This window comes from Suillus subalutaceus (assembly GCF_016647625.1).
Source record: "Suillus subalutaceus strain FC151 chromosome Unknown DFJ58scaffold_196, whole genome shotgun sequence".
NCBI classification, from domain to species: domain Eukaryota; kingdom Fungi; phylum Basidiomycota; class Agaricomycetes; order Boletales; family Suillaceae; genus Suillus; species Suillus subalutaceus.
Genome location: NW_024540445.1, coordinates 1 through 27,303, shown reverse-complemented (window position 1 = coordinate 27,303; position 27,303 = coordinate 1). Strand labels below are relative to the sequence as shown.

At 48.5% G+C, this 27,303-nt stretch overlaps 11 protein-coding genes across 11 annotated transcripts; 2 read left to right on the top strand and 9 right to left on the bottom strand.

Moving 5' to 3' along the window:
• The first annotated feature begins 29 nt into the window (after positions 1-29).
• DFJ58DRAFT_818514 (general substrate transporter) lies at positions 30-2,662 on the top strand. The gene is made up of 9 exons (XM_041391863.1): positions 30-613; positions 666-748; positions 816-977; positions 1,041-1,302; positions 1,376-1,470; positions 1,526-1,637; positions 1,688-1,902; positions 1,973-2,153; positions 2,206-2,662. Exons 1-9 carry the CDS (start codon positions 427-429, stop codon positions 2,511-2,513), a joined length of 1,605 nt encoding a protein of 534 aa, XP_041237004.1. The 5' UTR covers positions 30-426; the 3' UTR covers positions 2,514-2,662.
• Positions 2,663-3,374: 712 nt separating this feature from the next.
• Positions 3,375-5,425, bottom strand: DFJ58DRAFT_818505 (N2227-domain-containing protein). The gene is made up of 11 exons (XM_041391862.1): positions 5,276-5,425; positions 4,972-5,212; positions 4,729-4,913; positions 4,587-4,672; positions 4,464-4,531; positions 4,344-4,410; positions 4,142-4,290; positions 3,991-4,091; positions 3,864-3,936; positions 3,710-3,816; positions 3,375-3,659 (listed from the first exon to the last, which is right to left on the bottom strand). The coding sequence occupies exons 1-11, from the start codon at positions 5,366-5,368 to the stop codon at positions 3,564-3,566; spliced, it is 1,266 nt and encodes a 421-aa protein (XP_041237003.1). The 5' UTR covers positions 5,369-5,425; the 3' UTR covers positions 3,375-3,563.
• A 1,057-nt stretch (positions 5,426-6,482) lies between these two features.
• Positions 6,483-7,785, top strand: DFJ58DRAFT_749796 (uncharacterized protein; the record flags this gene model as incomplete). The annotated part of the gene is made up of 10 exons (XM_041387691.1): positions 6,483-6,620; positions 6,668-6,681; positions 6,732-6,882; positions 6,932-7,194; positions 7,245-7,304; positions 7,355-7,382; positions 7,431-7,452; positions 7,505-7,540; positions 7,595-7,619; positions 7,674-7,785. The coding sequence occupies 10 exons, from the start codon at positions 6,483-6,485 to the stop codon at positions 7,783-7,785; spliced, it is 849 nt and encodes a 282-aa protein (XP_041237002.1).
• Positions 7,786-8,820: 1,035 nt separating this feature from the next.
• DFJ58DRAFT_734990 (uncharacterized protein) lies at positions 8,821-12,874 on the bottom strand (the record flags this gene model as incomplete). Its single annotated transcript, XM_041386570.1, has 8 exons — positions 8,821-9,264; positions 9,324-9,461; positions 9,516-10,667; positions 10,696-11,001; positions 11,220-11,615; positions 11,683-12,379; positions 12,438-12,634; positions 12,686-12,874. The coding sequence occupies 8 exons, from the start codon at positions 12,872-12,874 to the stop codon at positions 8,821-8,823; spliced, it is 3,519 nt and encodes a 1,172-aa protein (XP_041237001.1).
• A 2,304-nt stretch (positions 12,875-15,178) lies between these two features.
• Positions 15,179-16,372, bottom strand: DFJ58DRAFT_865057 (uncharacterized protein; the record flags this gene model as incomplete). The annotated part of the gene is made up of 5 exons (XM_041394148.1): positions 16,077-16,372; positions 15,667-16,025; positions 15,527-15,616; positions 15,320-15,475; positions 15,179-15,205 (listed from the first exon to the last, which is right to left on the bottom strand). The coding sequence occupies exons 1-5, from the start codon at positions 16,216-16,218 to the stop codon at positions 15,179-15,181; spliced, it is 774 nt and encodes a 257-aa protein (XP_041237000.1). The 5' UTR covers positions 16,219-16,372.
• A 1,488-nt stretch (positions 16,373-17,860) lies between these two features.
• On the bottom strand, positions 17,861-18,215 carry DFJ58DRAFT_818460 (uncharacterized protein). Its single transcript, XM_041391858.1, has 2 exons — positions 18,119-18,215; positions 17,861-18,096 (listed from the first exon to the last, which is right to left on the bottom strand). The coding sequence occupies exons 1-2, from the start codon at positions 18,191-18,193 to the stop codon at positions 17,926-17,928; spliced, it is 246 nt and encodes an 81-aa protein (XP_041236999.1). The 5' UTR covers positions 18,194-18,215; the 3' UTR covers positions 17,861-17,925.
• DFJ58DRAFT_749793 (uncharacterized protein) lies at positions 17,862-19,275 on the bottom strand (the record flags this gene model as incomplete). The annotated part of the gene is made up of 5 exons (XM_041387690.1): positions 17,862-18,451; positions 18,502-18,752; positions 18,809-18,906; positions 18,956-19,123; positions 19,179-19,275. The coding sequence occupies 5 exons, from the start codon at positions 19,273-19,275 to the stop codon at positions 18,361-18,363; spliced, it is 705 nt and encodes a 234-aa protein (XP_041236998.1). The 3' UTR covers positions 17,862-18,360.
• Positions 19,276-20,634: 1,359 nt separating this feature from the next.
• Positions 20,635-21,166, bottom strand: DFJ58DRAFT_818473 (uncharacterized protein). The gene is made up of 2 exons (XM_041391861.1): positions 20,723-21,166; positions 20,635-20,676 (listed from the first exon to the last, which is right to left on the bottom strand). Exons 1-2 carry the CDS (start codon positions 20,986-20,988, stop codon positions 20,658-20,660), a joined length of 285 nt encoding a protein of 94 aa, XP_041236997.1. The 5' UTR covers positions 20,989-21,166; the 3' UTR covers positions 20,635-20,657.
• Positions 21,167-21,411: 245 nt separating this feature from the next.
• Positions 21,412-21,978, bottom strand: DFJ58DRAFT_818472 (uncharacterized protein; the record flags this gene model as incomplete). Its single annotated transcript, XM_041391860.1, has 2 exons — positions 21,412-21,737; positions 21,786-21,978. Coding segments are annotated over 2 exons (199 nt in total), but the record flags the coding sequence as incomplete, so codon positions are not given.
• Positions 21,979-22,123: 145 nt separating this feature from the next.
• DFJ58DRAFT_171837 (uncharacterized protein) lies at positions 22,124-23,981 on the bottom strand. Its single transcript, XM_041379021.1, has 6 exons — positions 23,516-23,981; positions 23,414-23,455; positions 23,308-23,346; positions 23,180-23,257; positions 22,725-23,130; positions 22,124-22,674 (listed from the first exon to the last, which is right to left on the bottom strand). The coding sequence occupies exons 1-6, from the start codon at positions 23,895-23,897 to the stop codon at positions 22,179-22,181; spliced, it is 1,443 nt and encodes a 480-aa protein (XP_041236995.1). The 5' UTR covers positions 23,898-23,981; the 3' UTR covers positions 22,124-22,178.
• A 2,033-nt stretch (positions 23,982-26,014) lies between these two features.
• Positions 26,015-26,275, bottom strand: DFJ58DRAFT_818461 (uncharacterized protein; the record flags this gene model as incomplete). The annotated part of the gene is made up of 1 exon (XM_041391859.1): positions 26,015-26,275. A coding segment is annotated over one exon (261 nt), but the record flags the coding sequence as incomplete, so codon positions are not given.
• Between the last annotated feature and the right edge of the window lie 1,028 nt (positions 26,276-27,303).

The window sequence follows — 27,303 nt, the reverse complement described above, 5'->3', positions numbered from 1 at the left end:
TCCCACTCAATGTCCGACTCGTGGGGGCTGCCAACTTGACGCAGTTGTAGGCTCGTCTCGTGGGGATCTCATGCTCCATGCGGCACCTTCCCCACCATTCCACTTTAAAGACTGCTCATATCTAATCATTTCTCGACACATGTTTTAAGCACCCCGGACACGGTCTCGGACCCATCATGGCCAGTAGTCATCCAGTACTACGTATTTGGGCTGTCCTTTACTGTCAGTGTTACCCCATAATACTCACCGGCCCGGACACTATCTCCACGTGGTCTATAATACCAGAAAACTGTAACCAGCTGTAGAAACTCCACGATGGGTGTTCCAAATCATATCCAACTCCACCAGGCGTCTGAGCAGGTATAAGAACGCGTTTCAGAAACAAAGTTGTGGTCAAAGGACTCGTTGACGCCTACATCTTCCGTTATGACCCAGCCTTCTTTTGACGAGAAGCGCCAAGCGAAGGACCACACACAAGATGAGTTGTATGAAGTTCGAGGAAATGCCGCTGGGGATGTTTCGCAATATGCAGTTGTAGCAGAGGTCGAGAAACACACGACTTGGTTTGTTTGGCTTCTTGTGGCTTGTTGTACAATATCTGGGTTGTTGTTTGGTATGTTTCACTTTCAAGACGGTGAACGACTGATCATATGATGTATCAACAGGTTATGATACTGGTGTAATCTCTGGTACTCTAGTCACCATCAACGGAGATCTTGGGCCAGCTCAATTATCAGACGGACAGAAGGTGAGCCGGACTCGGATGTCCAAGACCTAATTCAATGCACTTATGATCACTGACCACGTCATCCTAGGAATTCATCACGTCCGCCACCACATTGGGCGCATTACTCGGGGGCCTTGCTGCCGGTGCTATGTCAGACTGGACGGGCCGTCGACCCGTCCTTGGCATTGCAGACATCATCTTCATCGGCGGAGCTCTCGGACAGGCAGTCTGCCATACGGTTTGGAGTATGGTATGCTTCCTTCTCCATGTGCTCTCATTGTTTCATTTACCACACGCTGACCACCAACTCTAGATTGGTTGCCGGTTCCTCATCGGTATCGGCGTGGGTCTTGCATCGTGCATCGCCCCTCTGTATATACAAGAGCTATCACCTACACGCCTGCGCGGGCGCATGGTTGTTTTGAACGTTGTAATGATCACCTTTGGGCAGGTAGTTGCTTATGGAATTGATGCAGGTTTTGCAAATGTGAGTGGTGGTTGGAGGTGGATGGTTGGACTTGGTACCGTCCCGGCTGGTATTCAATTGATATTTTTGGCGTTCTTACCGGAGAGTCGTGAGTTTCACTGCTTCGTAATTATATAACGTTATTTGTCGAGGGATGGCTAACAATGACCTTCGTTTTGCAGCAAGGATACTTATCCGGAAGGGCAATATAAAGGCCGCGCACAGAGTGTTAGAACGTGTCTACTCGCAAGCCACAGCTGAACAGATTGATTTGCAGGTATTCTTAGCGTTGGTCGATCGAGCATTGGCAAATAGTCTTAACCACCCCATAGCTTCAGGTTCTTCGTGCATCGGTACAGCAGAGTATCGACATCGCAAATTCCACAACATTCTTTGAGCGCTTCAACTCCATGATCACCGTCCCCGTAAATCGTAGAGCACTGAGTAAGACATACCCATTGCTTGCACAATCTTGCTGTACTTACGTTGCAAAGTCATCGGATGCGGCATGCAAGCGTTCCAACAACTCTGTGGATTCAATACACTCATGTATTATTCTGCATCACTCTTCCAGGAGATAGGGTTCGACCAGCCTACGGCGGTTGGGCTCATTGTCAGTGGGACAAATTTCATATTCACACTTTTCGCGTTGAAGTATATTGATATCGTGGGACGACGGAGGATCATGATATTCTCTGCACCGGGCATGGTTTTTTGGCCTCACCCTTGCCAGCATCGCGTTCTATTGTATGTTTTATATTCATTGCACGACGGGTCAGATAACGGACTTGGATTTGGTAGATATGACACTGCATACAGGTGGCGATCTAGTCAATGGCGCGTCTTACTCCAGGTCATGGTCAGCGATTGTCCTTCTCTCGATGATAATCTTCGTTGCATCGTATGCAACGGGCTTGGGAAACATCCCGTGGCAGCAAGGCGAGCTCTTCGGTCTCGAAGGTCGCATCATTATTTCTCCTACCTGTCAGTTCAGCACTGACTTTTCGTGCAGTCCGCGGCATCGGCACGTCGCTCTCGACTGCGACAAACTGGGCTAGCAACCTTCTCATCGGCTCGACATACCTCTCTCTCATGTCGAAAATTACACCCGCCGGTGCATTCGGGTTCTACGCAGGGCTGTGCCTGTTAGGATGGCTGTTTTGCTTGTTCTGCTTCCCTGAGATTGCTGGGCTGAGCCTCGAGGAGGTCCAGGGCATCTTTCGGGATGGTTTTGGGATCCGAGAGAGCCAGAGAATGAGGAATCAAAAGCGAGAGATGATGATGCAGCAAGACATCAAAGCAGGGCGAGGGGATGCATGATGGTTTCGCAGTGATATAGGGTCCACGGCTTCTCTTTTTCTGTGTAAGAGACACATTCGCAGACAAGTGACGGCAGGGCGTTCAGCTGCAGTTTTTGATGTCTATACAAAAGCTCTGTCGATATTCAATTGAACCGGTTTCACTGTGGATTATAGTGGTTCCCATCAAAAGTATCGGTAAAAGGGTTGATGTTGAATGTCTAATAAGAGGAATCTCTACTGAGACTGTATCCAGTTAATTTTATTAGAGGATGAATCACAGCACCCAAACCCGGCCTAGCAAAAGAGTTCAAGGTTGCACAGTAGCTCACAGCGCAAGATAGACGTGCTCTGAAGTTCGAATCCTACTTGGAACCGTTCAGTAAATGCGCGAACCTTGTACTGGTGCGGCTCGCCGCGACTAGTGTGGACTGAACCATGGGCGAATCAGACCCAAATGAGTCCGATTCCAACCGTGGTTCAGGGGGCTAGTCACCAGTGTAGGTTCAGGCAGTGACGGTGAGTCTCCCTTTTGACCGCGACTCCAAGAAAAAATCAATGTGAGTGCTACATTATAAGAAATACCCGCGGATGTGCAAGCTTATTAAGTTATGCCATCGCTGATAGTTTCATTTGCCGCAAATTAAATATCAAATGAACTTAACTGGTTTGGTCGCCGAAGATCACTCCTGCCAAGTTCTACGCAGGACTGAGTCGTGCTAGGATGGCTATTCTGCTTACCTGAGACTGCCGGGGTGAGCCTTGAGGAAATCCATCTTTCGGGATGGTTTTGGAGAACCAGAGATCAAAAGCGAGAGATCATGATACAGCAAGTCATCAAAGCGGGGCATGTGGGGTGCGCAGACAAACCTATCTCAGAGCATATTAAGAACTATAATGTGATTGCTGATACTAGAGATGAATGGACGATGAATACACGCACGTATCTCGCACGATTCATCTGAATCCGACATCAACCGAAATTGCTACCATTCTACCTGCCGCACATGAGGCTGCACCATAGTAATACGTGTCATTCAACAAACGAGAGAAGCTCATGGTGCATCTATCATTAAGCTTTCGTCGCCGTCCAGAAAGCAGTTTTATAGACGTATCCCAGCATAGATTGGGAATTACTCGTGTAAGTCGTGTCTATCGTTCGTTCATCCTGATTATCCTCGTCGGATTTACACAGCAGAATGCAATATAAAGACTTACAGATATCACGAAGCCGATTTTTCGAGCCAGTATTTTGACTTCTTCGAGATCAAGTTCAATGGATGGATCATTGGTTGCATTATTTTCGAAGTGCCAGAGCAGCGGGCCTGATATGTAGTTAGCAGGAGAACTGGGACAAAGCGACTGCCCTCACCTATGTTAATCCACACTCCACCAGGTGTTAATATCCGGTGAATTATGCGAAGGTAGTTGATGATATTCTTTGCCTGGAGCAGCTTCATTAGGATAGAATACACCTGAACGGGAACAAAAATCCACACAGTGTCAATAAAGAAACACGTCAAAACAGCGTCCCATTGCCCCGCCTGCGGTTCGAAATCGCCTTCTTCGTATTCTGTTCCATAAATCTCCTCGAAATCGCCTGAAACGTTGAGAAGCCACGATACTCAAAGGACCTGTCAATAATCATACCCGCAACCAAAGAGAAACTCGAGCCGGCTGGTAGTGCCGAGGGAAGGACATCAGGTATTTTCATTGGGCGTAACATCGCTTTACGGTCGGGAAGATTAGAGAATGAATGGATGTAAGGGTATATGGTGTATTGTTCAATTGCGTCAGTCCTGCGACGAAGATCAAATGTTTGGCAGTACACTCAGACCCATGCTTTTCTTACCTGTTTAAAATAAGATAAGATGCCAGAAGCATGTAGTGAGAGAATTCATTTCCCTGACAGGCGAACCCTAGCGAAATAACTAAGTGTAATTCAGAAGACAGGTATGTGAACTCCACAAACCTAAATTAGCAACATCATAAGCCAAACGGCCAAGGCCTGCACCAGGAACGAGCACCCGGATATTTTGTCTAGTGAATTAATATATCTACATCGTCAAGAGGAAAATTTGAAGCCTGAGCTAACCTTGACTCCGGGGATGGATTATCCGAGAAATGAGCAACCAGCGCGTCTTTCATTGGCGTATAACACGTTTCCCGTTCCTCTTTTCCCTGTGATGCAAGCCAAAGTTACATAAGCTGAAAAGGGGTAGGAATTGTTTGTTTACCTCCTGACTCCAGTCTCGCACGAATTGCTTCAGAGTGCTTCGCAACTTGTCCATGTCGAAGTCCGTAGGTTTATACTTTCGCTGATGCTTACTGGCAGTTCTAAGATCTGGGGTGGCATTTGCATGGTCGTGCGAGTGACTGTGGTGATGATGCGGGTGACTATGAGAATGTGAATGCACGTCACCTGTACGACATTGACATTGTTAGGCACAAATCAGATTTTTTCTCACACAAGTGCAAACCATGCGAATGGTCGTGCAAAGCCACACAACCAGCCTTGTCCTCATCTGCATCTTTAGGAGAGTCAAGATCATGGCCGAAGATCTCGGGGTTCGCAACAATCAGCTTCAAGAATTCTGCATTGACCAGAATAGCTCTATCCACGTCTTGAAGTTTTTGTCGGTACCCAAGATCATCGAGAAGTTCTTTGTCACCCTGAGGAAGTGTGTAGATGTCTTTTCTTCGCCTGTTATTGGCCGCTAGCTAAATATGACAAGCAAGTGATTCATAAGGACAGTGCGGTGCGCAACGATTAAAAACACTTGCAGAGTATTGGGCGTATTGTTGGAATGTTGCGATAACATTAGAGAAGTGTTTTTGCTCCTCTTCGATGTCAGCGTCCGAGAATATTTGGGACATTGTTCGAGAGACAAGTGTAAGTACTACTAAGATCAACGTGATTCGAAGCAACCGAGTCAGAAAAGGGTAATCAATATGGGTCCACATGGATGAGTCAGCGACTTTCGAATTCAACAACATCAAACAACAATTACTTACTGTGGTTTTTTTGTTTTTTATTATGTGTCACTGGACCTTGGTTGCATAGTGCTAATTTACCCTACCGTAATGTGTCACAGGGGCTCGGTTGCGAAGTATAGGTACGTCATAGACATTCCCCCAAGATTCAAGTTCAAGAGTGACTAAAACTACTTTTCGTTGCTGTGCCACCTTCCTGGCAGCCTGGCACTGCTCGTTTAATAGTTCCCATATATTGCCATTATATCCTGCTGCAACTTGTCCATCCCGTCACCTCGCTGCACATTGCGGATATAAAATCTGCTGTTGCAATATCAGCCCCACCGATGGCTAAATCGAAATTTCGCCCGCGAAAGTTTGAATCCAAGTTGAAGCTAGTCTCTCAGAACTACGCAACTCCGACATACGACAAGCACCCTATGTCGCTTCTGGCTGCCATATTGTTCGGATGTTACTGTCCAATTAGACGAGGTTGCTCACTCTGCAACTGTAGCGGTGTCACGCGCAATCCACGGTTGTTTCCTTACACAAAGTACAGTAGTCTTGGAGAGTCGGTTGGCTGGGTCGCGATATGACCGGGTGTTGTCGCCATGTACAGCAACGTCAAGGGATCTCCCTTTGGCTCACTCAAATATTATCGTCTAGGCTTCTTGGGGTAACGCCGAGCAAGCCACGACGATTGGCTTGGCTACATAGCAAAGCTGACTGGAGTGCTGACTACTATGAGTTGACTTTGCCTTTTTGGTCAAACTTGAAGTTATGCGAGATAACGTTTTCGTTCCTGACACTATTTTTTGATGGATTCCATGGCTGCTGTAGTGCGGAGCTCAGTAGGTGTCAATGCATCCAGGTTGATAGTATCCTAATAGCACGCTCAAGTACTCGGTGACCGATTAACGCCTCACCGAGTCTTTGTGCTATTGTGACTTATGCACAGCATGCGAGGCACATGAATATATAATCTAGGTCGATCTAATGCACTAAGCTTGTCTTCAGAATGTCTGGAACAGCAATGACTATTGGACCAGCGGTGGTTGGATCAATGATCGCCAGCTACTTATTTGGTTGCTCGACGATGCAAACATACACTTACTGTAAGCGCTTTCCAGGTGATAGAAGAGCATTTCAAATTCTGGTGCGTTATGTCTGCCTTGGTTGTAGTCAAAGCTAATGTTGAAGCAGGTGGCAGCCGTGACGTATGTATAGATGCATCTCAACATCGATCTCCAGGTCTAATTCGCCCCAGGATACTGACATTTGCACATATCATCTGCACCTTGTATTGGACATGGACCCTGACTGTTACAGGCTGCGAGGATCCTGATGGTGTAACCATATTCTCCAGCTCTCGGGACGCAAATCTCATCCTGACGCCCCTGATTAGCACTCTTGTTCAGGTAGATAACAATCGATTCAAACACGGCTGCCTTCAACTTAATTGCGCAGATGTTTTTCATCTACAGATTGTTCAAATTATCAGGAAGCAAAACGGTCGCCGCGTTTTGTGGCATTCTCAGCATGTTGAATCTTACCGGCACTTTGGTGGATGCAGTCGGGGCACTGAGCATTTCCGCGAACAGAACGGCACAAAACGCACGAAATTGGTTGACAATCACGACTCTCGTTGCAGCCACTGTTTGCGATCTGATAACTACGATTGGTCTGGTGTATGTCCTGCAGCGTGAACGCAGACGGACCACAGTTCACCAGTGAGCTACACCGTCTCATGGTCTCTCTCCTCTAAATGATGCCCTTCTAGAACACACAATATCGCTGACCGTCTAACTCTTTGGGCAATTGAAACTGGTCTCGCCACTAGGTGAGCAAACTTCACATACGAAGGTTTGACCATGGGGTCGATATTCTCAGTATGTCTGCTGTCTTAGTCCTTGTCTTCGTGAGTCCCTTCAATTACGATTGCAATGAGCACTGCTAATGTCAACAGTTTTGTGTCATGAGGAATACTTGTGAGGCAGTCCGTCGTAGCTATGGAATCACATCTGAGCCTTTCCACTCTAGTCTTCTGGGCTGCTATTTACGACGTTCTGGCTGATGGTAAGCATTGCATTTCACATCTTAATTTATTTATGTTGGTTAATTTCAAAATAGTTTATACAAATTCACTCCTGGCAGCGTGAGTCACTCTGCTCAGGCGGGTCGACTAGGGCCGAAGCTAATGCAAACACAGACTCAATAGCCGTAAGACCACTCGCATTCGGGACACTCGTGTCATCGAGTTTTCCGCCGGTCGCGACACACCATCTGACCCTGTCAGCGAAAAGCCGGAGATTGTTAATTAGATTGCTGGTTTTCCCAGTTTGTTTATTCTACACGGCTCCTAAAGCTATTGTCATGCTGTGTAGATTCACGTCCAATAGTGACCAACGATGAGTCGACATCACAGTAGTCATCGCTTCCGTGAGCCAATGACTCACACGTTGCTCGGGTTCGGCTCCTTGACGTGAATGCAAATCAAGCATGCTCCGCATTAGTCAAAGTCAGTCAAGCTATTGACTCGTTTTCTCAAACATAAAAGCCTTGAGAGAGCCCCCTGCCCAGACCAACACGCCAACTTTTCCCCCTCCTAAACACCACAGACATGCCACCTCTCAGCGACAAGGCATGGGAGAAAAAGGTATTCCGTAATTATGTCGCACTGACAGATGCTCACCGCATACGCCATGTTACAGCATTCCCGCAAACGCAGAAATGGAACTATCCTACGTCGAAACCCTGGACGTGGGGATGGTTCCGCTTGGAAAAGCAGGGGCTACATCTGCGCGGCCGCGGTCGACGGTTGTTTGGTCGATAACGTTCATGACGATGAGGAATACGACGCATCAGAGACTTTTCCCCCTGTGTCATTTAGCATGGCAACGTTTTCCCTCTTTGATGACGCACAAATTCTACCCCACAAGCGCCAGCGCAAAGGTAAAGCGCATCATATTCATCATGACCTAAGAACAAAGCGTTGACTGAACTTGAACATAGCCAAGAGCCGACTGGGGGACTTTGAGATCCTTGATTCGAACCCCAAAGTCATACCCATCAATGATAACTGCAGCGATACTGACGAGGACGAGTGGGAGAAAGTAGATGTACCTGTTATTTTTGGCGGACGGCACATGACATACTCGCAAGTGCTCCAGAGCTTAGACGAGGGCTGAGTCGGTAGAAAGTCAATATAGCCAGTAGTAGTTTGTTCGTCCCAGGCTCGCATACTATAGTAGTACACATGTCACTCGAACACTTTACATAGTAAGGTGATTACAATCGTTTCGCGGAGAAATTCAGGACAGATAACTAAACAAAAAAAAACTCCATTCGACACAACTTCACGCTCGTGATCTCGTTGCCCGCGTCGTGCGCTTCACTTCCACCTCTTTCTTCCGCTCACCCTCATCCTCTTTCGAACTCGACGGGGTATTTTCCTTATCCACCGCTGTCACCGCACGTCTGCGGGTCGTTGTTGTGTTCTTCGCCTTCCCAGGAATCGGAATATCGACATCCTCTTCTTTCACAGGTGCAGTCACTGCCCGCGTGCGTCTCGCCCTCTGTATGGGAGCCGGGGCTTCAGGCTGCGCGATCGAATCAAGGGGGTCATCCCCATCAGCATCGTCGTCGTCTTCCGTACTACGCATTTTACTCCGTGAGGGGGCACGAGTTGCCGTGGTTGCGGTCTTTGGTTTCGCAGTAACTCGTGGGCGTGCCTTCGCAGGCTCAGGTCGAGCAACTGGGACAGGGGTAGCACGGCTGCGGGCCGCCCGGGCTTTTGGGACCTGCGGGAGTAAAATGAGATATGGAATTGCAATAGGAAAAAGGAAGAATCAGCACGTACCGTTTCAACAGCATCCATTTTCGTTTTTCTCGCTGTTGTGGCAGTGGCCCCACGAGCTCTAGGCTCAGTACTAGCAGCACGCATCCTAGGCTCAGTACTGGCATCTCGCATCCTTGGCGCAACGGCAGGCTCTTCATCCTAAATAACAACTTATGATTAGCTATTCACAAGGCCTATGAAGAGGATGCACACCGAGTTATCAGCTGCGACCCCTTTCTGCGCACGAAGCAGACGCGCTCTCGTAGGTTTCTTTTGTGCAGCGGGCTGAGGCGGAATCTCCTTAATTTCGTCTTCCTCTGCTTTGTCTTCTGCATCTGGTTCTGACATTTTTGCCTTTTCTTTCTCTTTCTCTGCACGTTTTGGAGGTGCGATTGGCACCCTTTTCGTAACTACCGTCTCCACACGAGAAACAGTCCTGGAAGTCGATGACTCCCTCTCCTTGGAGGCAGGAGCCCCCGTGGCCGTAGTAGTTCTTGTGCGGCGACGAGCTGCTGTCGTGGTAGGCCCAGGCCCAGAAGACGGAACCGGAACGGGGGTCTTGCGGGAGGTAGTTCTTGCAGGTTTGCGTCGCTCCTCTGTCTCTCTCCTGTTTGTTTGCTCCTCCCTTTCCATCTCACCCTCCAGTTCATCCACGTCCTCGACACGTACTCGATACCCCTCAGGTGTAACCATCATCTCTCCAACACCCTCCAATACATCCTCTTCCATCTCCACCCCGATACCATTACCAGCCCCGCGGAACAGCGAACGCATACTCTTCACTGCTGGCGTACTTGGTACCGGCGCTGGCGGAGGGAAGAGATGCTTGAGTGACGCGAGGGCAGGAGTCTGCGGCCCCGCAAATGACGATGCATTCTTGTGCTGCGGGCGGGAGGTGGGACGCGTGAGCTGGGGTAGTGGCGTCCTCTCCAGTTCGAGATCAAGGTCAAGAGCGACGCGCGTGGGCGAGAGAGGTGCAGGGCTGTGTTCGGATGGGTCAGTTGTCTCGAGGTCAGGTTCAGGGTGTGAAATGGACTGAGGTTCTCGGAGCGATGATGCAAGGCCGTTCTCTTTATCACTGTTTTCCTCTTCTTCACCTGTTTGTGGTTCCTCGCCGATGTCTTCTTCTGCGTTCTCCTCGACATCCATTCGCTGCTCAGCGCCTGCTGTGTCTTCATCCTCACCATCCTCCTCGTACTCACGCTCATCCTCCCCAGACGGACCCACACTCCTACGTCGTTTCATTTCCTCCACAGTTCGCTTCATCCGATCCAACAAACTTCGCGTGTCCTCCTCATCTTCTTCACTATGTGGCGTCAGCGGTGCCTTCAAAGGCGATGGAGGGCGCCCGAAAGGCGTATACGCCTTCGCAGGCGTTTTAAAACGATTTCACAGGAGAAGAGAATAGCTTCGTAGGGGATGAGGGACGCGAATGGGTGGGGGCTTTTGTAGGGGATGCACTTCTCTCCCCGAATTTGATCGGCGATACGCTCCTCTCGCCTGACTTGGTGGGAGATGCACTGCGCTCACCGACGGTGCGGACGACAGAATCTAGCAGAGAGGGCAGTTTCCGTAGCGTGTTACGGTCACCCGGGGCAGAGGGTGTGGAGGGTGCGACAGACTGCCGTCGCAGCCCTGGTACCTGTGCAAAGAAAGGGTCGGGTGTAGTGAGCGCTGATTTACGGCGCTCTTGGATGGCCTGTGGGTTGGTGGTTAGTTGGAGGACGCGTCATGGAGAAATGACACAAGGAAGAAAGGAAAGTTGAGGGAGACGAGGGATACGCCAGGAAGCGGCAAACGCGACACCCTGTATCACAGTAATCCCTCATAGAGAAGCAATTCCAAATGAAACCCAAACTGCTCCCTCCATTCCACTTCCCAAGTACCAAAAAAACAAAAGGAAACGCATGCACTCACCTTCTTCTCCTCCTCACTCACCCGTGTCCTCCCTAATCCTGTCCCTGCCTTCTCCTCTTCCTTCACCTCCACACCTCGCACCTCAATATCCCCAATGCGCCACTTCGGCTCGACGCGTATTCTCTTCGCACCTCCCCATGTCTCTACAGGACCAGACGGTGCAAGTGCAGACACACCAGGAGGCAACGGTACGCGCAACGCTCCGCTAAAAGAGTTGCGTCCTGCACCGCGACCAATTCCAACGCCAATGTCTGATTGTGGGTGCGATACTTGGGGCGTCATAAATGAGCCTAGAGGTCGGGGGGGCTCTTGCAGGTGTAAGGTGTGGTTGGGCTCGGGGTGTGATGTGAATAGGAGGTGGAGAGGAGGATGGGGGTGGGGGCTGTGCGTCCTGGTCTGTGTCCATTTGAGCGTACTGGTGTTCGAAGTTAGTATGACGAAGAGAAACAAAGGGGAGACTTACCTCGTCCTCTTCGTCCTCGCGTTCATCTTGCTTGTCGTCGTCGTTTTCTTCGGGCGCAGTGGAGCTCGAGCGGAAAGGCCATACAACACGTGCACGCACAGCATTGAGAGATTTGCGCCACGTGCTTGGTTGAGGAGTAGGCTCCTCAATGGTGTCTAAGTCAGCGTCATTTCCATCTTCGTCAGATTCTCCATGCTCGTTTCCTGCAGTTCCTTGTTCGTCATTAAATTCTTCGTCGTTATCGTTTTCGTGCTCCTCGCCCTCTTCTACCGTCGCCTCATTTACGATCACCTCCTCAACTTCTTTCTCTTCTTCCTCTTCCTCGCGCGCCATGACGGCACGATGTACACTGCGAATAAGTACGGCACGGTGTAACGAGGGGCGAGTACGCCTGTTCGGAGTCTTGTATATGTTCATACTTGGTCTTGGCCTTTGCACAGATGGGGTGGGCGGAGGCGCTTGGACATCGACACGCTCGAGGATGACAAGGTCCTTATCCTCTTGTACGACATGTGGAGTGTTAGACTCCACAAGCACAATTTCTTCTTCTATTTCGTCTGGTTCTGGGACATGGGAGTTCTTTAGGGCAGAGGGCTTGCGCGGGGATGGCACGAGCTGCTTGAGTGGGCTCTGGAGAATGCGGAGGTTTGCGAGTGGATCTGAAGAGGGTTTTCCACGAGGAGTGAATACTTGAGCGCTGTGGATCATGCTCATTCGTAATTTTCTTCCGTCCGCCGCCTCCTCCATTTTCAGACTTGACCGGTGAATCGATGTTGTATAGTGAAGAACGTAGCTGCTTGGGTGGGTAGGAGAATATGAAACGTTTCTTGTGGATTTCGATTTCGCAGTTGTTAGAGACGGGGATTGTTGTGGGAAGGGAGGCGTTAGTGGATGGGAGCACAGGGCAGCCATCGATGGTGAGGCCTGCGTCGCCAAGAACGACGAGAAAAGCCTGCTAGCGAGTTCCAGAGGTTCTGAAAATTTAGATGAACAATCCACGCACCTTTCTTTCCTGAAACACAATTTTCGCATGCAGAGCACTGATCTCTGGATAATAGAGGCGCACACTGCATGTCGGGTCGCGTCCAAAGGTAACCGTCTCCTCATCGATTGGGAATGCTGCTACCTGCTCATCAGTCGTCCGCTTCATCAGCCGCAGCGTACCAAACAGCCCTATTTCGCTGCCGTCCATGATGATGAGCAAGTCTAGGACAGAGTTGAGCTCAAGCAAGACAGACTTAAAGTTGGTTTGTTCAGTTCGCGTCATCCCACACGTGCAGGTCATGTGATCGCGTAATTCACGATCAATGATTTGGGCCTTGGCGTCTATTAGTAACCTTGATTCCTTGAATCAATATCCTGGCCATATATGATGGTATTCGCTGTCGATTCCTGCTCATAACTTCCGTGTTCATCGCTCAGGTACAAGGCGGATGTATCGGTCACATCTACACGAAAGCCCAACTATCAGTCCCGCAAGAGACACTTCGGAGCTGGCGTTACAATCAACGAAGCCAATACAGTGAGTCCTTTTCACACCTCTAAATCTGCATCATTAAATCGTTCACCGAGTACATTTTACACGTTTGGACAGGTTCCGCGTTCGAACCTGGTCTGAACGCGAACTGGACACCTTCGAACGCGCTCGACTGCATTCGGTTCAAAATTCGAGCAGAGAGGGAGGAGGATACGATGTCGCCCTCTTATGGTCAGGGCTTTTTGACTTAGTAGAATGGGCTCTGCTAATCATAACGTGTCGAGACGTATCGAGTTATACAGTACTAGTGGCACGTAATGAGTCATTTCCAACGCCATCGGGTAAGCACAATAGTCCCACTCCAGCCAATTTTTTTTACCTCAGTAACTTAAAGTGGCATTCGATTCAGTCTGTGATTGGCCACGCGTCCGGAGGTGATAATCCCTACTACATCGTTACTTTCTCAAACCTCTACTGTTAAAATGTCAAAACGCTACACTTCGAGCACTCAGGCAGGTAAGTCAACCTTGTACATTCCGGAGCTCGCTCAGACTCTTCTCCAGAAGGCCAAAGCCGTAGTCAAAACGAATTACTCAGAAGCTCATCACAACAGCAGTCCAGCTCACGCGCTCTGACAAGACGGCAGTTCTAGCGGGATCTTCTGTCCCACTCCCCAACCTCAACAATAGCCCACGCCCGTTTAAAGCCTCATCGCCAATCGATTAAGAGGGAAAGGACTTTAAGCGGAATGCCCAAACGGGGAGAACATACTGGACTCGCTTTGCTCCTAGCCTCCTACCTGTCGCGTTCACCTGCTGCAACTTGCTGCCCGCAAAAAGCACTGCAAGGCCGACGAGAGGCGGGCGCAGAACGCAATGAATAAGGTGGTCCATTTGGAAACTGACACGTTCCCGACTGAGTTTTTCGATTAGCGGCTTACTTCTCCAACAGGCTCAGGCATTAAGGTGAGCTTGGACGGACCGATTAGGAGGCCATCTAATAGCAGGCTTCGCAGCCAGAGTTCATTGAGGACGCACTACGGGCTGGTCAAGTTCTGCACAACTTTTTCCAGCCACCCAGAAGCCCAAGCGACGGCCGTCACAATTGAGAAGACGTCCTTATGAGGTACACTCAGGACCAGTCCAACATAAAGGAGGTTGAAATCTATGACAGTGGTCACTTACGATTTACTTACGAGGGCTTGGAATACCAGTATGTGGATGAAAATGATGCATCGGAACGTACTGGTAACTTTCAGGATGATCCTGGAGTGGAAGAACCCCAATCGGTGTGCGCTGCATGTCTGCAAACTTCATTGGTATGATTTGGTAACCTGTCAGAACTACTGTGTCCACCACCAAAATGCACCGGCGGATTTCGATACTGACAGACAATGTCTAGGACGCGAATCTCAAACCCCTCAGGATACTCGACACTCTATTGGAAAGATCCTGGATGTACGGGAGGCCCTTCATCTCAATCGAGACGGAACTAGTCCTAATGCACGCATACATCCCTCCAACTTGTAGGGAACGGGCCCAACAGCTTGCGGGGTATGACCTGTTGTTATCTACGTGATGTGGGGCCCATCCTTTCTCGTTCGCTCAGACTGATCCACAATGTCCTCTCGATCGGGGTCAAAATAAACCAGTTATATCCTTACTACGCACCGATGGTGCGAGGTGTACTGTATTGCGCATCAGAAATACGCTTGGTTTTGTTCTCATTCCTATTGCCTGTTCAGCTGATTGAGATGTAAACGTGCTCGTGAATGTTGTCCTCTGGTTTGGACGGGATCGAGTTCCAGTAAACTAGATGAGGACTGGACATCGAAAGGCTTATTTCACCGCGCAGTACAAGGGACGACACAGAAGCAAGTGACATTGACTCAAGCTGGATGGTTTCGACGTGATGAAGCACGGGAAAGGAGCTGCAGAAAAAACGATGCCACCTGCAGGATAATCAATCTCTTGGATATCGCAGTCATGGTGGATGTTTGGTTTGACCTTTATCGTTTAGTCATTTCTGCTTGATGTATACTATACGCTAGTGTAGATTGAGTGGAAAAACTGAACGCTAGTTCAGATCGTAGCAGAACGAGACTTTTAACGTCCATGTCGTCAATGCAGCGCGACGAAAACAGACATCTAAAACACTCACCGAACAACCGATAATGAAGGATCGGAGGCAATGGATTTTCGTTTCCCTAGTACTTCGATAATCAATGTCAACTTTGTAGTAATAAAGACATTTGGTCAAGTCATTATCGGTGAGGTTGTTGAAGTCGTTGTTCGTGCGTAAAGGCGGCAATCCAAACTATCGAGAATATGACGTCATTGATGTGAATAACAGAATAAAAATACCAACGATCTCCGGTTTTCGATCCGCATTCTTCCACCAGATCGGGATCGGTTCGTACAGTAGTAAGTCGTTGAAAAAATGGTTCCTGTCATATAACTACGTTGTTGACATGAGCAGCGATTATTGAAGTATCGAAATTATAATACCAAGTGTGTGTTTTCAATCGCTGGATGGCGGAACCGCTGTCGATGCTCACTTGCCTCAGGTTCCAATGTCTGCTCCATGTGTTGGAACCCCTGTCCAGCGGAATCAGAGTCAAGCTGTTGCTCCAGACGGTGAATCCTAGAATCGTGGATCCTGGAATCGTCCATCATCCGAACAAGTGTCTCATTCATCCGATCCAGCCTTGTATGAATGGGTTCGGGATCCAAGATGGCTTGAGGCTCTACTTTTTCACCTGTCCCAGCCGTGGCTGCGCTGCACACCTTGTGTAGATACAGCTGCGCTTTCGCGATGTCATGAAAAGTTGCCTGACGTACGTCCCCGCGCACTCTTCTCATGAATGCTGTGGGCGTTTTATGTAGTCATTAGAAGCTCGGGCCACGACACAACTTACGGGGAGGCTGGTAAAACTTCTTCACGTCCTCAAGGAAGAAAACTGCCTTTAGGATGTCTTGGTTGGTTGGTGGATCTGAAGGAAACAATGGTCGCCGGATTCCAGATAACGAGATGAGTGGTACTTCAAGTTGGACCGACATTGTTACTAACTTAGAGGAGACTCAAAGTTAGGAGGTTATATACACTGAGTGGTGTATCACATGCATATCCGTGGGCCTCCTATCAATATCGTCGCCTGTAATGAACTCTTTCCGCTTCATCATCTTCTCCTCAGACATGTCATTTCTGTTGGTGACCTTCACTGACTTGAGCTACTAGGGATGCGATGCGGTATTAAAGACTTGAAGCTTGAACTTATAGCGCTGGTCGTTGTGGGCAATGTCAAGATTTAGAATTTGGAAGTCCGACGTACGCAAGCTGCAAACCTTATTGAATCTTGACCTACTCACTTATCGCCAATTTCTTGGACTGTCCTGTCGATTGGGGCCAATTTCGCAGGTATGTCCACCTGTGCACATGGTGCCATAATATAGAAGGAACGTCTGTTTTCCTTCTCGTTTGGTCGAACTAGGGGAGACTAACATGGCGTGGAGACCAGGAATTCCCATGAGCCTCCAGCAAGCGTTGCGCTTTGCAAGCCTCAAACTTCTATGATTGTGATGGCGAACTGAGGCTTTGGATGAACTCTGTGGACCCAGAGAAGAAATGGGAGGGGGCTCAGTGCTGAGTGCAAGCTGTACATACACGTATTTCCATGGCGTCAGTGGTCGGTCGGCATAATAGATGTGTCGCCACTCTTATCCAGATCACATCGGTTATTTAACACTGCAAGATAGAATACTGCATATTCGGAGCATATAATTCAAACAATTGGAGACGATAGAAGTCAACAGGCGCGAAACCGACCCGATACATGATGGAAATGAAAGTGAATGTAAGCGAGAGCATGACAAGACATTAATATCATGTGCTTAAATACAGCCTTCAGCTACTTGCAATTGGGGCATGATCGACAGAAAGGAGCTCCACGGTAACTACATACCTCTCATTGAGACCCGCAGCATCGATCAGGACGAATCTCTGGCCTGAATCGACTGGGTGGTGTTCAGAGGTACAAGTGGATCCCATTGCATCGCCAGAGGCCTGCGCGATTGCATTGACGATTGAGCTTTTCCTCGAGGCAGTTTCGCCAAAGATTAACATTTCTTCCCTCGCAGGCGCGTCTGCTATATTTAATCAGTACGTGTCACGGCTCATCCTACCCCGCGTTATCTCCTAGACAGTCCGCTCCATCCTAACCAGCATCAGCGGAGCCTTTGAAGGCGATCATAGGGAATACGCTTTCTTTCCCCGAACTTGGTGGGCGACGGACTTCTCTCCCCGAATTTGGTTGGCGATATGCTTCTCTCGCCAGAGGTATCAGTGTAGGTATTATGAGCAGAAAATCCACGCACCTTTCTTTCCAAAAACACAATTTCCTTGTGGAGATCACTGGTCGCTGGATACTGGAGACGGACGCTACACGTCGGGTCGTGCCCAGAGCTGACTGTCTCCTCGTCGTTCGGGAATGCTGCTACCTGCTGCATCAGCTGTCCGGTTCATTAGCCGCAGTGTACCAAATAGCCCTATTTCGCTGTCGTCCATGGTAATGAGCAAGTTCAAGCTAGACTTGGGCAGAGTTTGTTTTCAAGTTTGTTTGGTTCGCGTCACATGCAGGTCATGTGATCGCGTTGTTCATAACGATTGCGGAACGACTTGTGTACATAGCTCCATCGTCGACCATAAGAATACTGCATCTGAATATCATTACAAAGTATGAAGTGTATCACGAGTACCATAATCAAGAATTATAAGTGAGGCACTAAACTAGTCCATGACACCGCCTTGTATGCGTCAGGAGGAAGATCACGTAAAGTGGTAAACATAAACACCAAGAGGATGGCACGTGCTACGACGTACAACACGACATATAATGCACAGGTCGTCACAGTGACGGTCACCGGCGGCGTATACCGCACCTGATAGGTTCAGGTCGGCTACGGAAAAGAGATATACAGTGAGGGAAGCAAGCCAGGGTGTGCAAGTTATAGCGACGGCACTCATGCGCCATAGCATCTGTTCCTGGTATGTGGGGAAGGCAAAAAAACCAAGCCATACAATGGATGCCGCCAAATGTGGTTGCCATAAGCAATCCAGCAAGTAGAAGAACCATCGAGTCCAAATTTTCGAGTTGGATGCTACCATCAAACGTTGGAACTCGGAGCTTTCGACATGTGGGAATGTCAAGCCAACCCATCAGTTTCTAAAATAGGACGGAAGACTGGGTAAAGGATCCCAAACCCATTCCGAACGCCTTGGTTACTTTCATAGATACTAAGGCAGACATAATCAGGAGCGGTATAATTGTTGAGGCGCATATATACTCAATGTGATCCTCTGGCCTTGACTCGGTCGACTTCCAGTACACTGGATACGGACATTGCACATCGAGAGGCTTGTTCCACCACACAGCATAAGTGAGGAAATTGAGAACCGCAAAAGCGAGTGTCCCCACTTCGAGTTGGGTGGTTTCGAGGTGATATATGGCGCGGGTGATGAGCTGCATAATAAACCAGGCCAACTGAAGCATGACCAATCCTTTCGATATCGCATTGCCTTTGCTCTTGTCATGGATCTGCTTTGCCGTTAGGTAGGGGCGTCGATACACTCGGCACGTATCAGCTCGAGGACCTCGTCAGGTTGTAGTGTGTGGTAGGGTGTCTCGTCCACATAGAGCATGAAACCACCCATCAGCACAAAGAAGCTGTGCGTCTGAGTCCACGTATAATCTAAGGATGCACGTGAGTCAACGTTTAGGTGAGTACGAATCGGGCTTACCTTCAGATTGCTCTGAGGAATAAGAGTTAATCGACCTTTTGACCCGCGTCGCGAGAGCACCAGGGAAACGGCAAAGAAACACCAGCACAGATGATACACCTTTAGCAAGCGCTACCAGGAAGCGAAGGAAGCGATTTTCACGTTGCTCAGGCGCTTTAACAGCCTCCTCTAAGGACGTGTATAGTGAGTTGTGAGATGTAGAGTTTCCAAAAGCACAACTCACTTTCAGACTGCTCCTGCTCAGGATGAACACTGGGATACCCTGAATCCTTGAACTGTTTCGTAATATGGCGAGCGCTGATCCACTGGCGCATAGCCATGTGACGATCAGTTCTGGAGCGATTAGTGCCATTATCATGATGCCAAGTCGGCGCCGCAGGATAAGAAGGGGGCTGTCCTTAGGACTCGGAATATTAGGGTGAATGGCACTGTATATGCACGCAAATAGAGTGAGAAGGGAGCTGGAGATGATGGACCATATGGTTCTGGTCGTGAATGATGGGGTTTTCAAGCTGTCGCTAGTAGTAGTATTTGTTGAATTTGTTGTAGGTGCAGCCTGGATTACTCCAACGAGGTAAAGGAAGACACAGAAAACTAGTAAGCGCATTATTGGATGTCACTTTTGGGTGTATCACGGTATGCATCCTGTTCACTATTTGTATTTTACTGGCGGGCGTCAGTACAATGAGGCTAGATTGAAAATAGGCTGGTCTTATCTCGCGAGCGTTCCGAAGTTTACGAAAACAAGATACAGTGACTCAAAAAGGAAATGCACAGCATCGACATTTCTCCTATTCCTCCTCGCACTCGAGCAATAGACCATTTTGTGTCGTTTCACTTGTCGCAGTGTAGTGTACTAGGTCTATATTTTCAATACCATATGCTTTTATTGTGATACTTGGCTTTCTGAGAGAGCTGTCCAGATATTTGTGAAGAGAATGCTGTGCATTTCATTTTTAGGTTTAGTGTGACTTTACAGAAAATGTGTTTGTCGGCTCGTTGCCGCACAACGTCACACTTGCACCACTTGCGAACTCATTCTACACCCTTGCTGTCACTAGTCATCCATGACAAAATACACAACTCCTACAAAGAAAGCTCGAATCTGCCAAGACAAAGCTGCTGGCATGTCTGATGGAGACCTCACTGAAAAGTTTCAACTCCACCGCACTACAATTACCCGCATCATGAAACGCTTTGCTAAAAGTGAAGCTTACTATGATATCAAGCCTAAATCAGGTCGTCGTTGCAAATTCACTGTACACAATATAGGCAAATAAGTCACGCATCTGTCTTTCCAGAAACACAATTGCCGCGTGCAGAGCATAGATCTCTGGAAAACGGAGACGGGCGCTGCATGTCGGGGTTGCGCCCAAACTTGAAGGTAACTGTCTCCTCGTCAATCGGGAACGCTGCTACCCGTTCATTAGTCATCTGTTTGCCGCCTCAGCCATACCAAACAGCCCTATTTCGTTGCCGTCTATGGTGATGAGCAACTTCAAGGAACACTCCAGGCTCCAGCAGAGTTTGTTCAAGTTTGTTCGATTCGCGTCATGCCAAACGTGCAGGTCATGTGATCGCGTCGTTCATGGCGGTTGCGCATGGGCATGTGTGTACCTAGCTCCGTCGTCGACGACAAGAATGCTGCATCTGAATATCATTACAAAAGTACGGAGTGTATCACAAGTACCATGATCAAGAACTATAAGTGTGGTACTAAACTAGTCCACAACACCACCTTGAATACGTCCGAGTCATGACTCCGACTCATGAGGAAAATCGCGTAAAGTGGTGAACATAAGTACCCAAAGGATGGCACGTGCTGCGACGTACAATATGACATATAATGCATACACAATAATGTACACCACAGTCGGCATGTTCAGGTCGTTAAAGAGAAATAAAGAGAAGAGACTAGGCCAGGGTGTGCAAGTTATAGCGACGGCACTGATGCGCCATAGCAAGTGTTCCAGGTATGTGGGGAAGGCAAAAGACCAAGCCATACAATGGATGCCGCCAAATGTGGTTGCCATAAGCAATCCAGCAAGCAAAAGAACCGCTGTGTCCAAATCCTCGAGTTTGATGCTGCCATCAAATGTTAGAACTCGGTGCTTTCGAGATGTAGGGACAGCACTGAGTAAGCCTGTCAGTTCTATAGCTGGGCGGAAAACTGGAGCCAATCCCAAGCGGAGCGAGTTCATCTCTTTCACTGTGACTAAGGCAGACATAATCAGCAGCCCTCTGCGTGGTCCCATCACTCGCTCCCAAAGGGGCAGAGGGTGTAGAGGGTGCGACAGATAACTGTCCGGTACCTATGCAAAGGAAGGATCGGGTGTAGTGGGCACTGACTCATGGCGCTCTTGGATGGCCTTTGGGGTGGGGGCTAGTTAGAAGACGCGCTTTGGGGAGACACATGGCAAGGATAGACAAGCAACACACCAGGAAGTGGCAAAGGGGGCACATGTGCGCCATGTATTGACATATAATACAAGGAGAAGACGTGATGTGTAACAAGCTTAAGCTGCCCATGCTCTCATGTACATGTACCCTGCATTAGCTCGTAATAGGCTTAGATCGAATCATACCACATTTTCGACTCCCTAATTCCAAAAGATTCAAGAGCACAAAACAGAAAGGCATGTACTCACCGACTGCTCCTTGTCACTGGCTCGCGTCCTCCAGAATCCGGTCCCTATATTCTCCTTCACTCCCTTCGTAGCCGTCGATGGTGAGGCGCGCTTCGCCAAAAGACGACGAGGATTGAAAGCTTTCCAGTTCATTTCTAAAGATGTCAGTGTATGTAGGTATTATAGGAAAATAATCTACACACCTTTCTTTCCAGAAACACAATTTTCGCGTTCAGAGCACTGATCTCTGGGTGATCATAGAGGCACATACTGCATGTGGGGTCGCGCCCAAAGGTAACTGTTTGCTCGACGATTGAGAATACTGCTACCTGCTCGTCAGTCCTCCGTGTCATCAGCAGCAGCGTACCAAACAACCCCATTTCGCTGCCATCCATGGTGATGAGCAAGTTTAAACAAAACTTAAGCAGAGTTTGTTCGGTTCGCGTCATGGCACGTGCAGGTCATGTGATCGCGTTGTTCATAGCGGTCGCAAAACAACTCATGTACCTAGCTCCGTCATCAACCACAAGAATACTGCATCTGAATATCATTACAAAAGTATGAAGTGTATTACAAGTAAGTGCCATGATCAAAAATCATAAGTGAGGTACCAAACTAGTCCACAACACCGCCTTGTATGCGTTAGGAGAAAGATTGTGTAGGGTGGCAAACATAAGTACCAAAAGGACAGAACGAGCTGTGATGTACAACAGAGCATATAATGCAAGGATCGGGATGGCCACCGCATTTGATGGGTTCAGGACTTCAACGATAGATATAGTGAGAAAAACAAACGAGGGTGTGCAAGTTATAGCAACGGCACTTATGCGCCATAACACCTGTTCCTGGTATGTGGGGAAGGCAAAAAACCAAGCCATACAATGGATGCCGCCAAATATGGTTGCCATAAGCAATCCTGCAAGCTTAAGAACCATCGTGGCCGAATCTTCGAGTTCGATGCTGCCATCAAATGTTGGAACTCGGAGCTTTCGAGATGGAAGAAGGCTAGGCACCCCCAGCAGTTCTACAATTGGGACCAAGATTACGCGAAACAAGATTTCAAACCAAGTGAATTCGTCTATTTCAGAGAAACTACGGCAGACATAATCAGCAGCGGTATAATTGTTGAGGCGCATACATACTCGATGTGATCCTCTGGCCATGACTCGGTCGACTTCCAGTACACTGGATACGGACATTGCACATCGAGAGGCTTGTTCCACCACACAGCATAGGTGAGGAAATTGAGAACCGCAAAAGCGAGTGTCCCCACTTCGAGCTGGGTGGTTTCGAGGTGATAGATGGCGCGGGTGATGAGCTGCATAATAAACCAGGCCACCTGAAGCATGACCAATCCTTTCGATATCGCATTGCCTTTGCTCTTGTCATGGATCCGGTTTGCCGTGAGGGTAGGGGCGTCGATACACCCGGCACGTATCAGCTTGAGGACCTCGTCAGGCTGTAGTGTGTGGTAGGGTTTCCCGTCCACATAGAGCATGAAACCACCCATCAGCACAAAGAAGCTGTGCGTCTGAGTCCACGTGTAATCTAAGGATGCACATGAGTCAACGTTTAGATGAACACGAATCAAGCTTACCTTCAGATTGCTCTGAAACATAAGCTTTAAACAACTTTTTGAATGGCTTCGCAAGAGCACGAGTCTCTGGGGTGGGCGCTGGAGTAATATGAACCGCTGAAGGAACACCAGTATAGATGACGGTTCACCTTCGGGATGCGCTAAGAGAAGCCGGGTCCTATCATGATCTTGAGAAGCAGGCATGGAAGTCATGAGGAGGCGGATTCGGGGTGCAAAATAGAATGTCGAGCTCACCTTCAACATATTGCTCTGCAGTTGCTGCGATGGACCTATGATCTAAGGACGTGCATAGTGAGTTGTCGACGAACATATTCAGTTTCAGAAAGAATGATTCACTTTCAGACTGCTGAGAAACCTTAAAAAATCCCGATTCCTTGAACTGTCTTGTAACACGGCAAGCGCTGATCCACTGGCGCATAGCCCATGTGACGATAAGTTCAGGAGCGATGAGTGCCATTATCATGATCCCAAGTCGGCGCCGCAGGATAAGAAGGGGGCTGTCCTTGGGACTCGGAATATTAGGGTGAATGGCGCTGTATATGCAAGCAAATAGAGTGAGAACGGAGCTGGAGATGATGGACCATATGGTTCTGGTCGCGAATGTTGGAGCTTTAAAACTGTCGCTAGTAGTAGTATTTGTTGTATTTGTTGTAGGTGAAGCCTGGATTACTCCAAAGAGGTAAAGGAAGACGCAAAGAAGTACTAGTAGTAAGCGCATTATCGGATGTCACCTTTGGGATGTATCGTATGCATCCTGTTCGCTATTTGTATGTTACTGGCGGGCGTCATCTCAAGGCAGTACAATGTACAATGAGGCGGCCTGGCTTGCCTGATGTTTGTAGCATGGCAAGCGATGGGAACTTGGAAGTAATAATCGATCAAGTTACTAGCGCCCAACACTGCAATAAATCGAGTATAACCAGTTCAAGGCTTGTGACCATCTATGGCCAACCCTTGCCCCCGTCAATTTCTTGGCAAGGTCGTACTGAGTGTCTTGGAGTAATGCTGAGATCGTACAAAAGCGCTCGAGGGATTCCCACAGCCGCAACCCTGTTTTTTCGAACACTGACCATAAACGCTTCATCGGCTCAGGGGTTCAAACTCGCGCTTCACTTTCTTTACTATTTCTGAATTCTGGTGGCCGCGCAGGTTCACGATGATCCTGGAGTGGAAAGGACCTCCAGACCTGTGGCATCCATCGCCAAAATACATTAGCGGATCTCAATATCACAGACAGTATCTAGGAGACACGTATCTCAAACCCCTCAGGATGTTTGACTCTCTTATAGGGAAGATCTCAGATTTTTAGGCCCTTCCTTTCGATCAGGGCGGAACATCCCATGTCACATATCACGATGCATCCTTTCAACTTGCATTTAAGGGCATGTCCTATTGTTATCATGACATGTGGCACTCTTCCTTTCTCGAATAACTTCTCGCCCATTTCGCTCAGACTGATCCACGACATCCTCTCGATCGTGGTCGAATCGACCCAGTTTCACAGGTACATCTGCATGGTGGCGCAGGGCGTACTGTCTTGCGTATCAATCGTACGTTTAGTTTCATTCTCATTCTCATTCTTGTTGCCTGTTCAGCTGTTATTCGCACAGATGACTCTCGCTCTAGCAGATTGATGTGACGAAGAAATACTCAAGTTGGGCTTCTCAAGATGTCATGGTCAAGTTCACCCGCTCCACCACACAGCACGAGAAACTTGGCTAGATTTTGTTGATGCGGCATATGGTTGAACAGTTCTTTCGGCAGATTTCAGTGTGTCCATTTTACTGTCTGGGAGAATTCGCAGACCAAGGAACCTCTAACAAGCTGTTGGGTTCAGGGCAAGCTGCACGTGAGTGTAATACCATATTGTTAGTGGCTGATCGGCACGATAGACGCTAGTCCTGCAGCCTTGCCACCCTTTATCGATAATACAGTCATAAGTTGGCACACATGCACGATAAAATTAAGAATATGGCGTGTTTAAGGCATATGGAAGGCAACTTCCGTAGCGTGTTCTCATCTGTCGGTGTGGGCGCAGTGGAACTCGAGCAGAAAGACCATGACAACGCGTGCATGTACAGCATCGAAATATCTGCGCCACGTACTTGGTCGACGAATCGGCTCCTTGACGGTGTTTGAGTCTGCACTGCTTCAGCGTATACCGTGTGTATCATCTTCAAGGGTCTGTCAGCCAAAGTCTAGTGGGTTTTAGGCCATGCTAAAATGCGGCGGACAGAGAATGATATTGATCCTCTTCAAGATAAAATTAACGAGGCGCTTCCTGGGGCTTTGGTGTGTCAGCTTGCAGTGGAAGGAGGGAATCGGAAAGTCTTATCGATGATCCAGAACTCCACACCAGAGGACACAGATAATCCGAACAACCTGTACACCCTAGCATCGACATATTGGCAGGTAATGAGCATAGGGATTTCGTGGACGATACAGGATGCCAGGTTGGTGGCTATCCGGAAGAGGCGTCACTGGGAGATGAGTCACCGGTAAAGTTTATGGTGTTGCACAATGAAGAGAAGCAAAGATTAGCGGACGATGCGCAAGGAAGAGACTAAGAAGACACGACGAGCTCCCCGTGTGCCCACGTATATGCACCCTGTATTAGCTCATAAAAATCAATTCAATTCAAAACGCCGGCTGTACACTCCCATCATCCGCATATCTGACTCCCCACCTCGAAAAAATAAGCCATGCACTCACCATCTTCTCCTTCGCACTCACTCGTGTCCTCCAGAATCCGGTCTTAACTCCATCTACAGCCGTCGATGGTGACGCGTGCTTCGCCAAAGACGACGAGGATTGAAAGCTTGCCAGCGTAAATGGTTAATTTCTAAAGATGTCGGTGTGTGTGGGTATTATAGGCAAATAAGTCACGCACCTTTCTTTTCGGAAACATTGCAATGTCCGCGTGCAGAGTATTGATCTCTGGGTAATAGTGCATGCCGGGTTGCGTCCAAAGGTAACTGTCTCCTCATCGATCAAGGATGCTGCTACCTGCTCATCGGTCATCCGTTTCATCAGCCGCAGCGTACCAAATAACCCTATTTCGCTGTTGTCCATGGTGATGAGCAAGTTCAAGTAAGACTGGACAGAGTTTGTTCGGTTCGCGTCATGCTACACGTGCAGGTCATGTGATCGCGACATAGCTCTCATCGGCCATGGTCCACAAGAATGCTGCCATCTGAATATCATTACAGAAGATATGAAGTATATCACAAGTACCAAGATCATAACTATAAGTGCGGCACAAAACTAGTCCAAGACACCGCCTTGTATGCGTCAGGAGGAAGATCGCGCAAAGTGTGAACATAAATACTAAGAGGACGGCACGAGCTGTGTGTACAACATGACGAATGCGGAGACAAATCAGATCATATGCAAACCCCAGGATGTACTGTACCGAACCGGGTAAGAAGTAAACACGAAAACAAACCACAGGTGTGAAAGTTATAGCGACGGCACTGATGCGCCATAGCACCTGTTCCTGGTATGTGGGAAAGGCAAAAAACCAAGCCATACAATGGATGCCGCCAAATATGGTTGCCATAAGCAGTGCAGCAAGCCGAAGAACCGTCTTGCTCGAACCTTGGAGTTTGATGCTGCCATCAAATGTTGGAACTCGGAGCTTTCGAGATGTGGGAATATGAGGCAAGCCTATCAGTTCTGCAATTGGGCCGAATACTTGAGCCAAAATCCCAAACCGAGTGAAGCGGAGGACTGATCCAAGATCCTAAACCAAGCGAATATACTGACACTAAGGCAGACATAATCAGCAGCGGTATAATTGTTGAGGCACGTACATACTCTTCATCAATGTGATCCTCTGGCCTTGACTCGGTCGACTTCCAGTACACTGGATGTGGACATTGCACATTGAGAGGTTTATTCCACCACACAGCATAAGTGAGGAAATTGAGAACTGCAAAAGCGAGTGTCCCCACTTCGAGCTGGGTGGTTTCGAGGCGATAGATAGCGCGGGTGATGAGCTGCAAATAAACCAGGCCACTTGAAGCATGATCAATCCTTTCGATATCGCATTGCCTTTGCTCTTGTCGTGGATCTGCTTTTCCGTTAGGGTAGGGGCGTCGATACACTCTTTACGTATCAGTTCG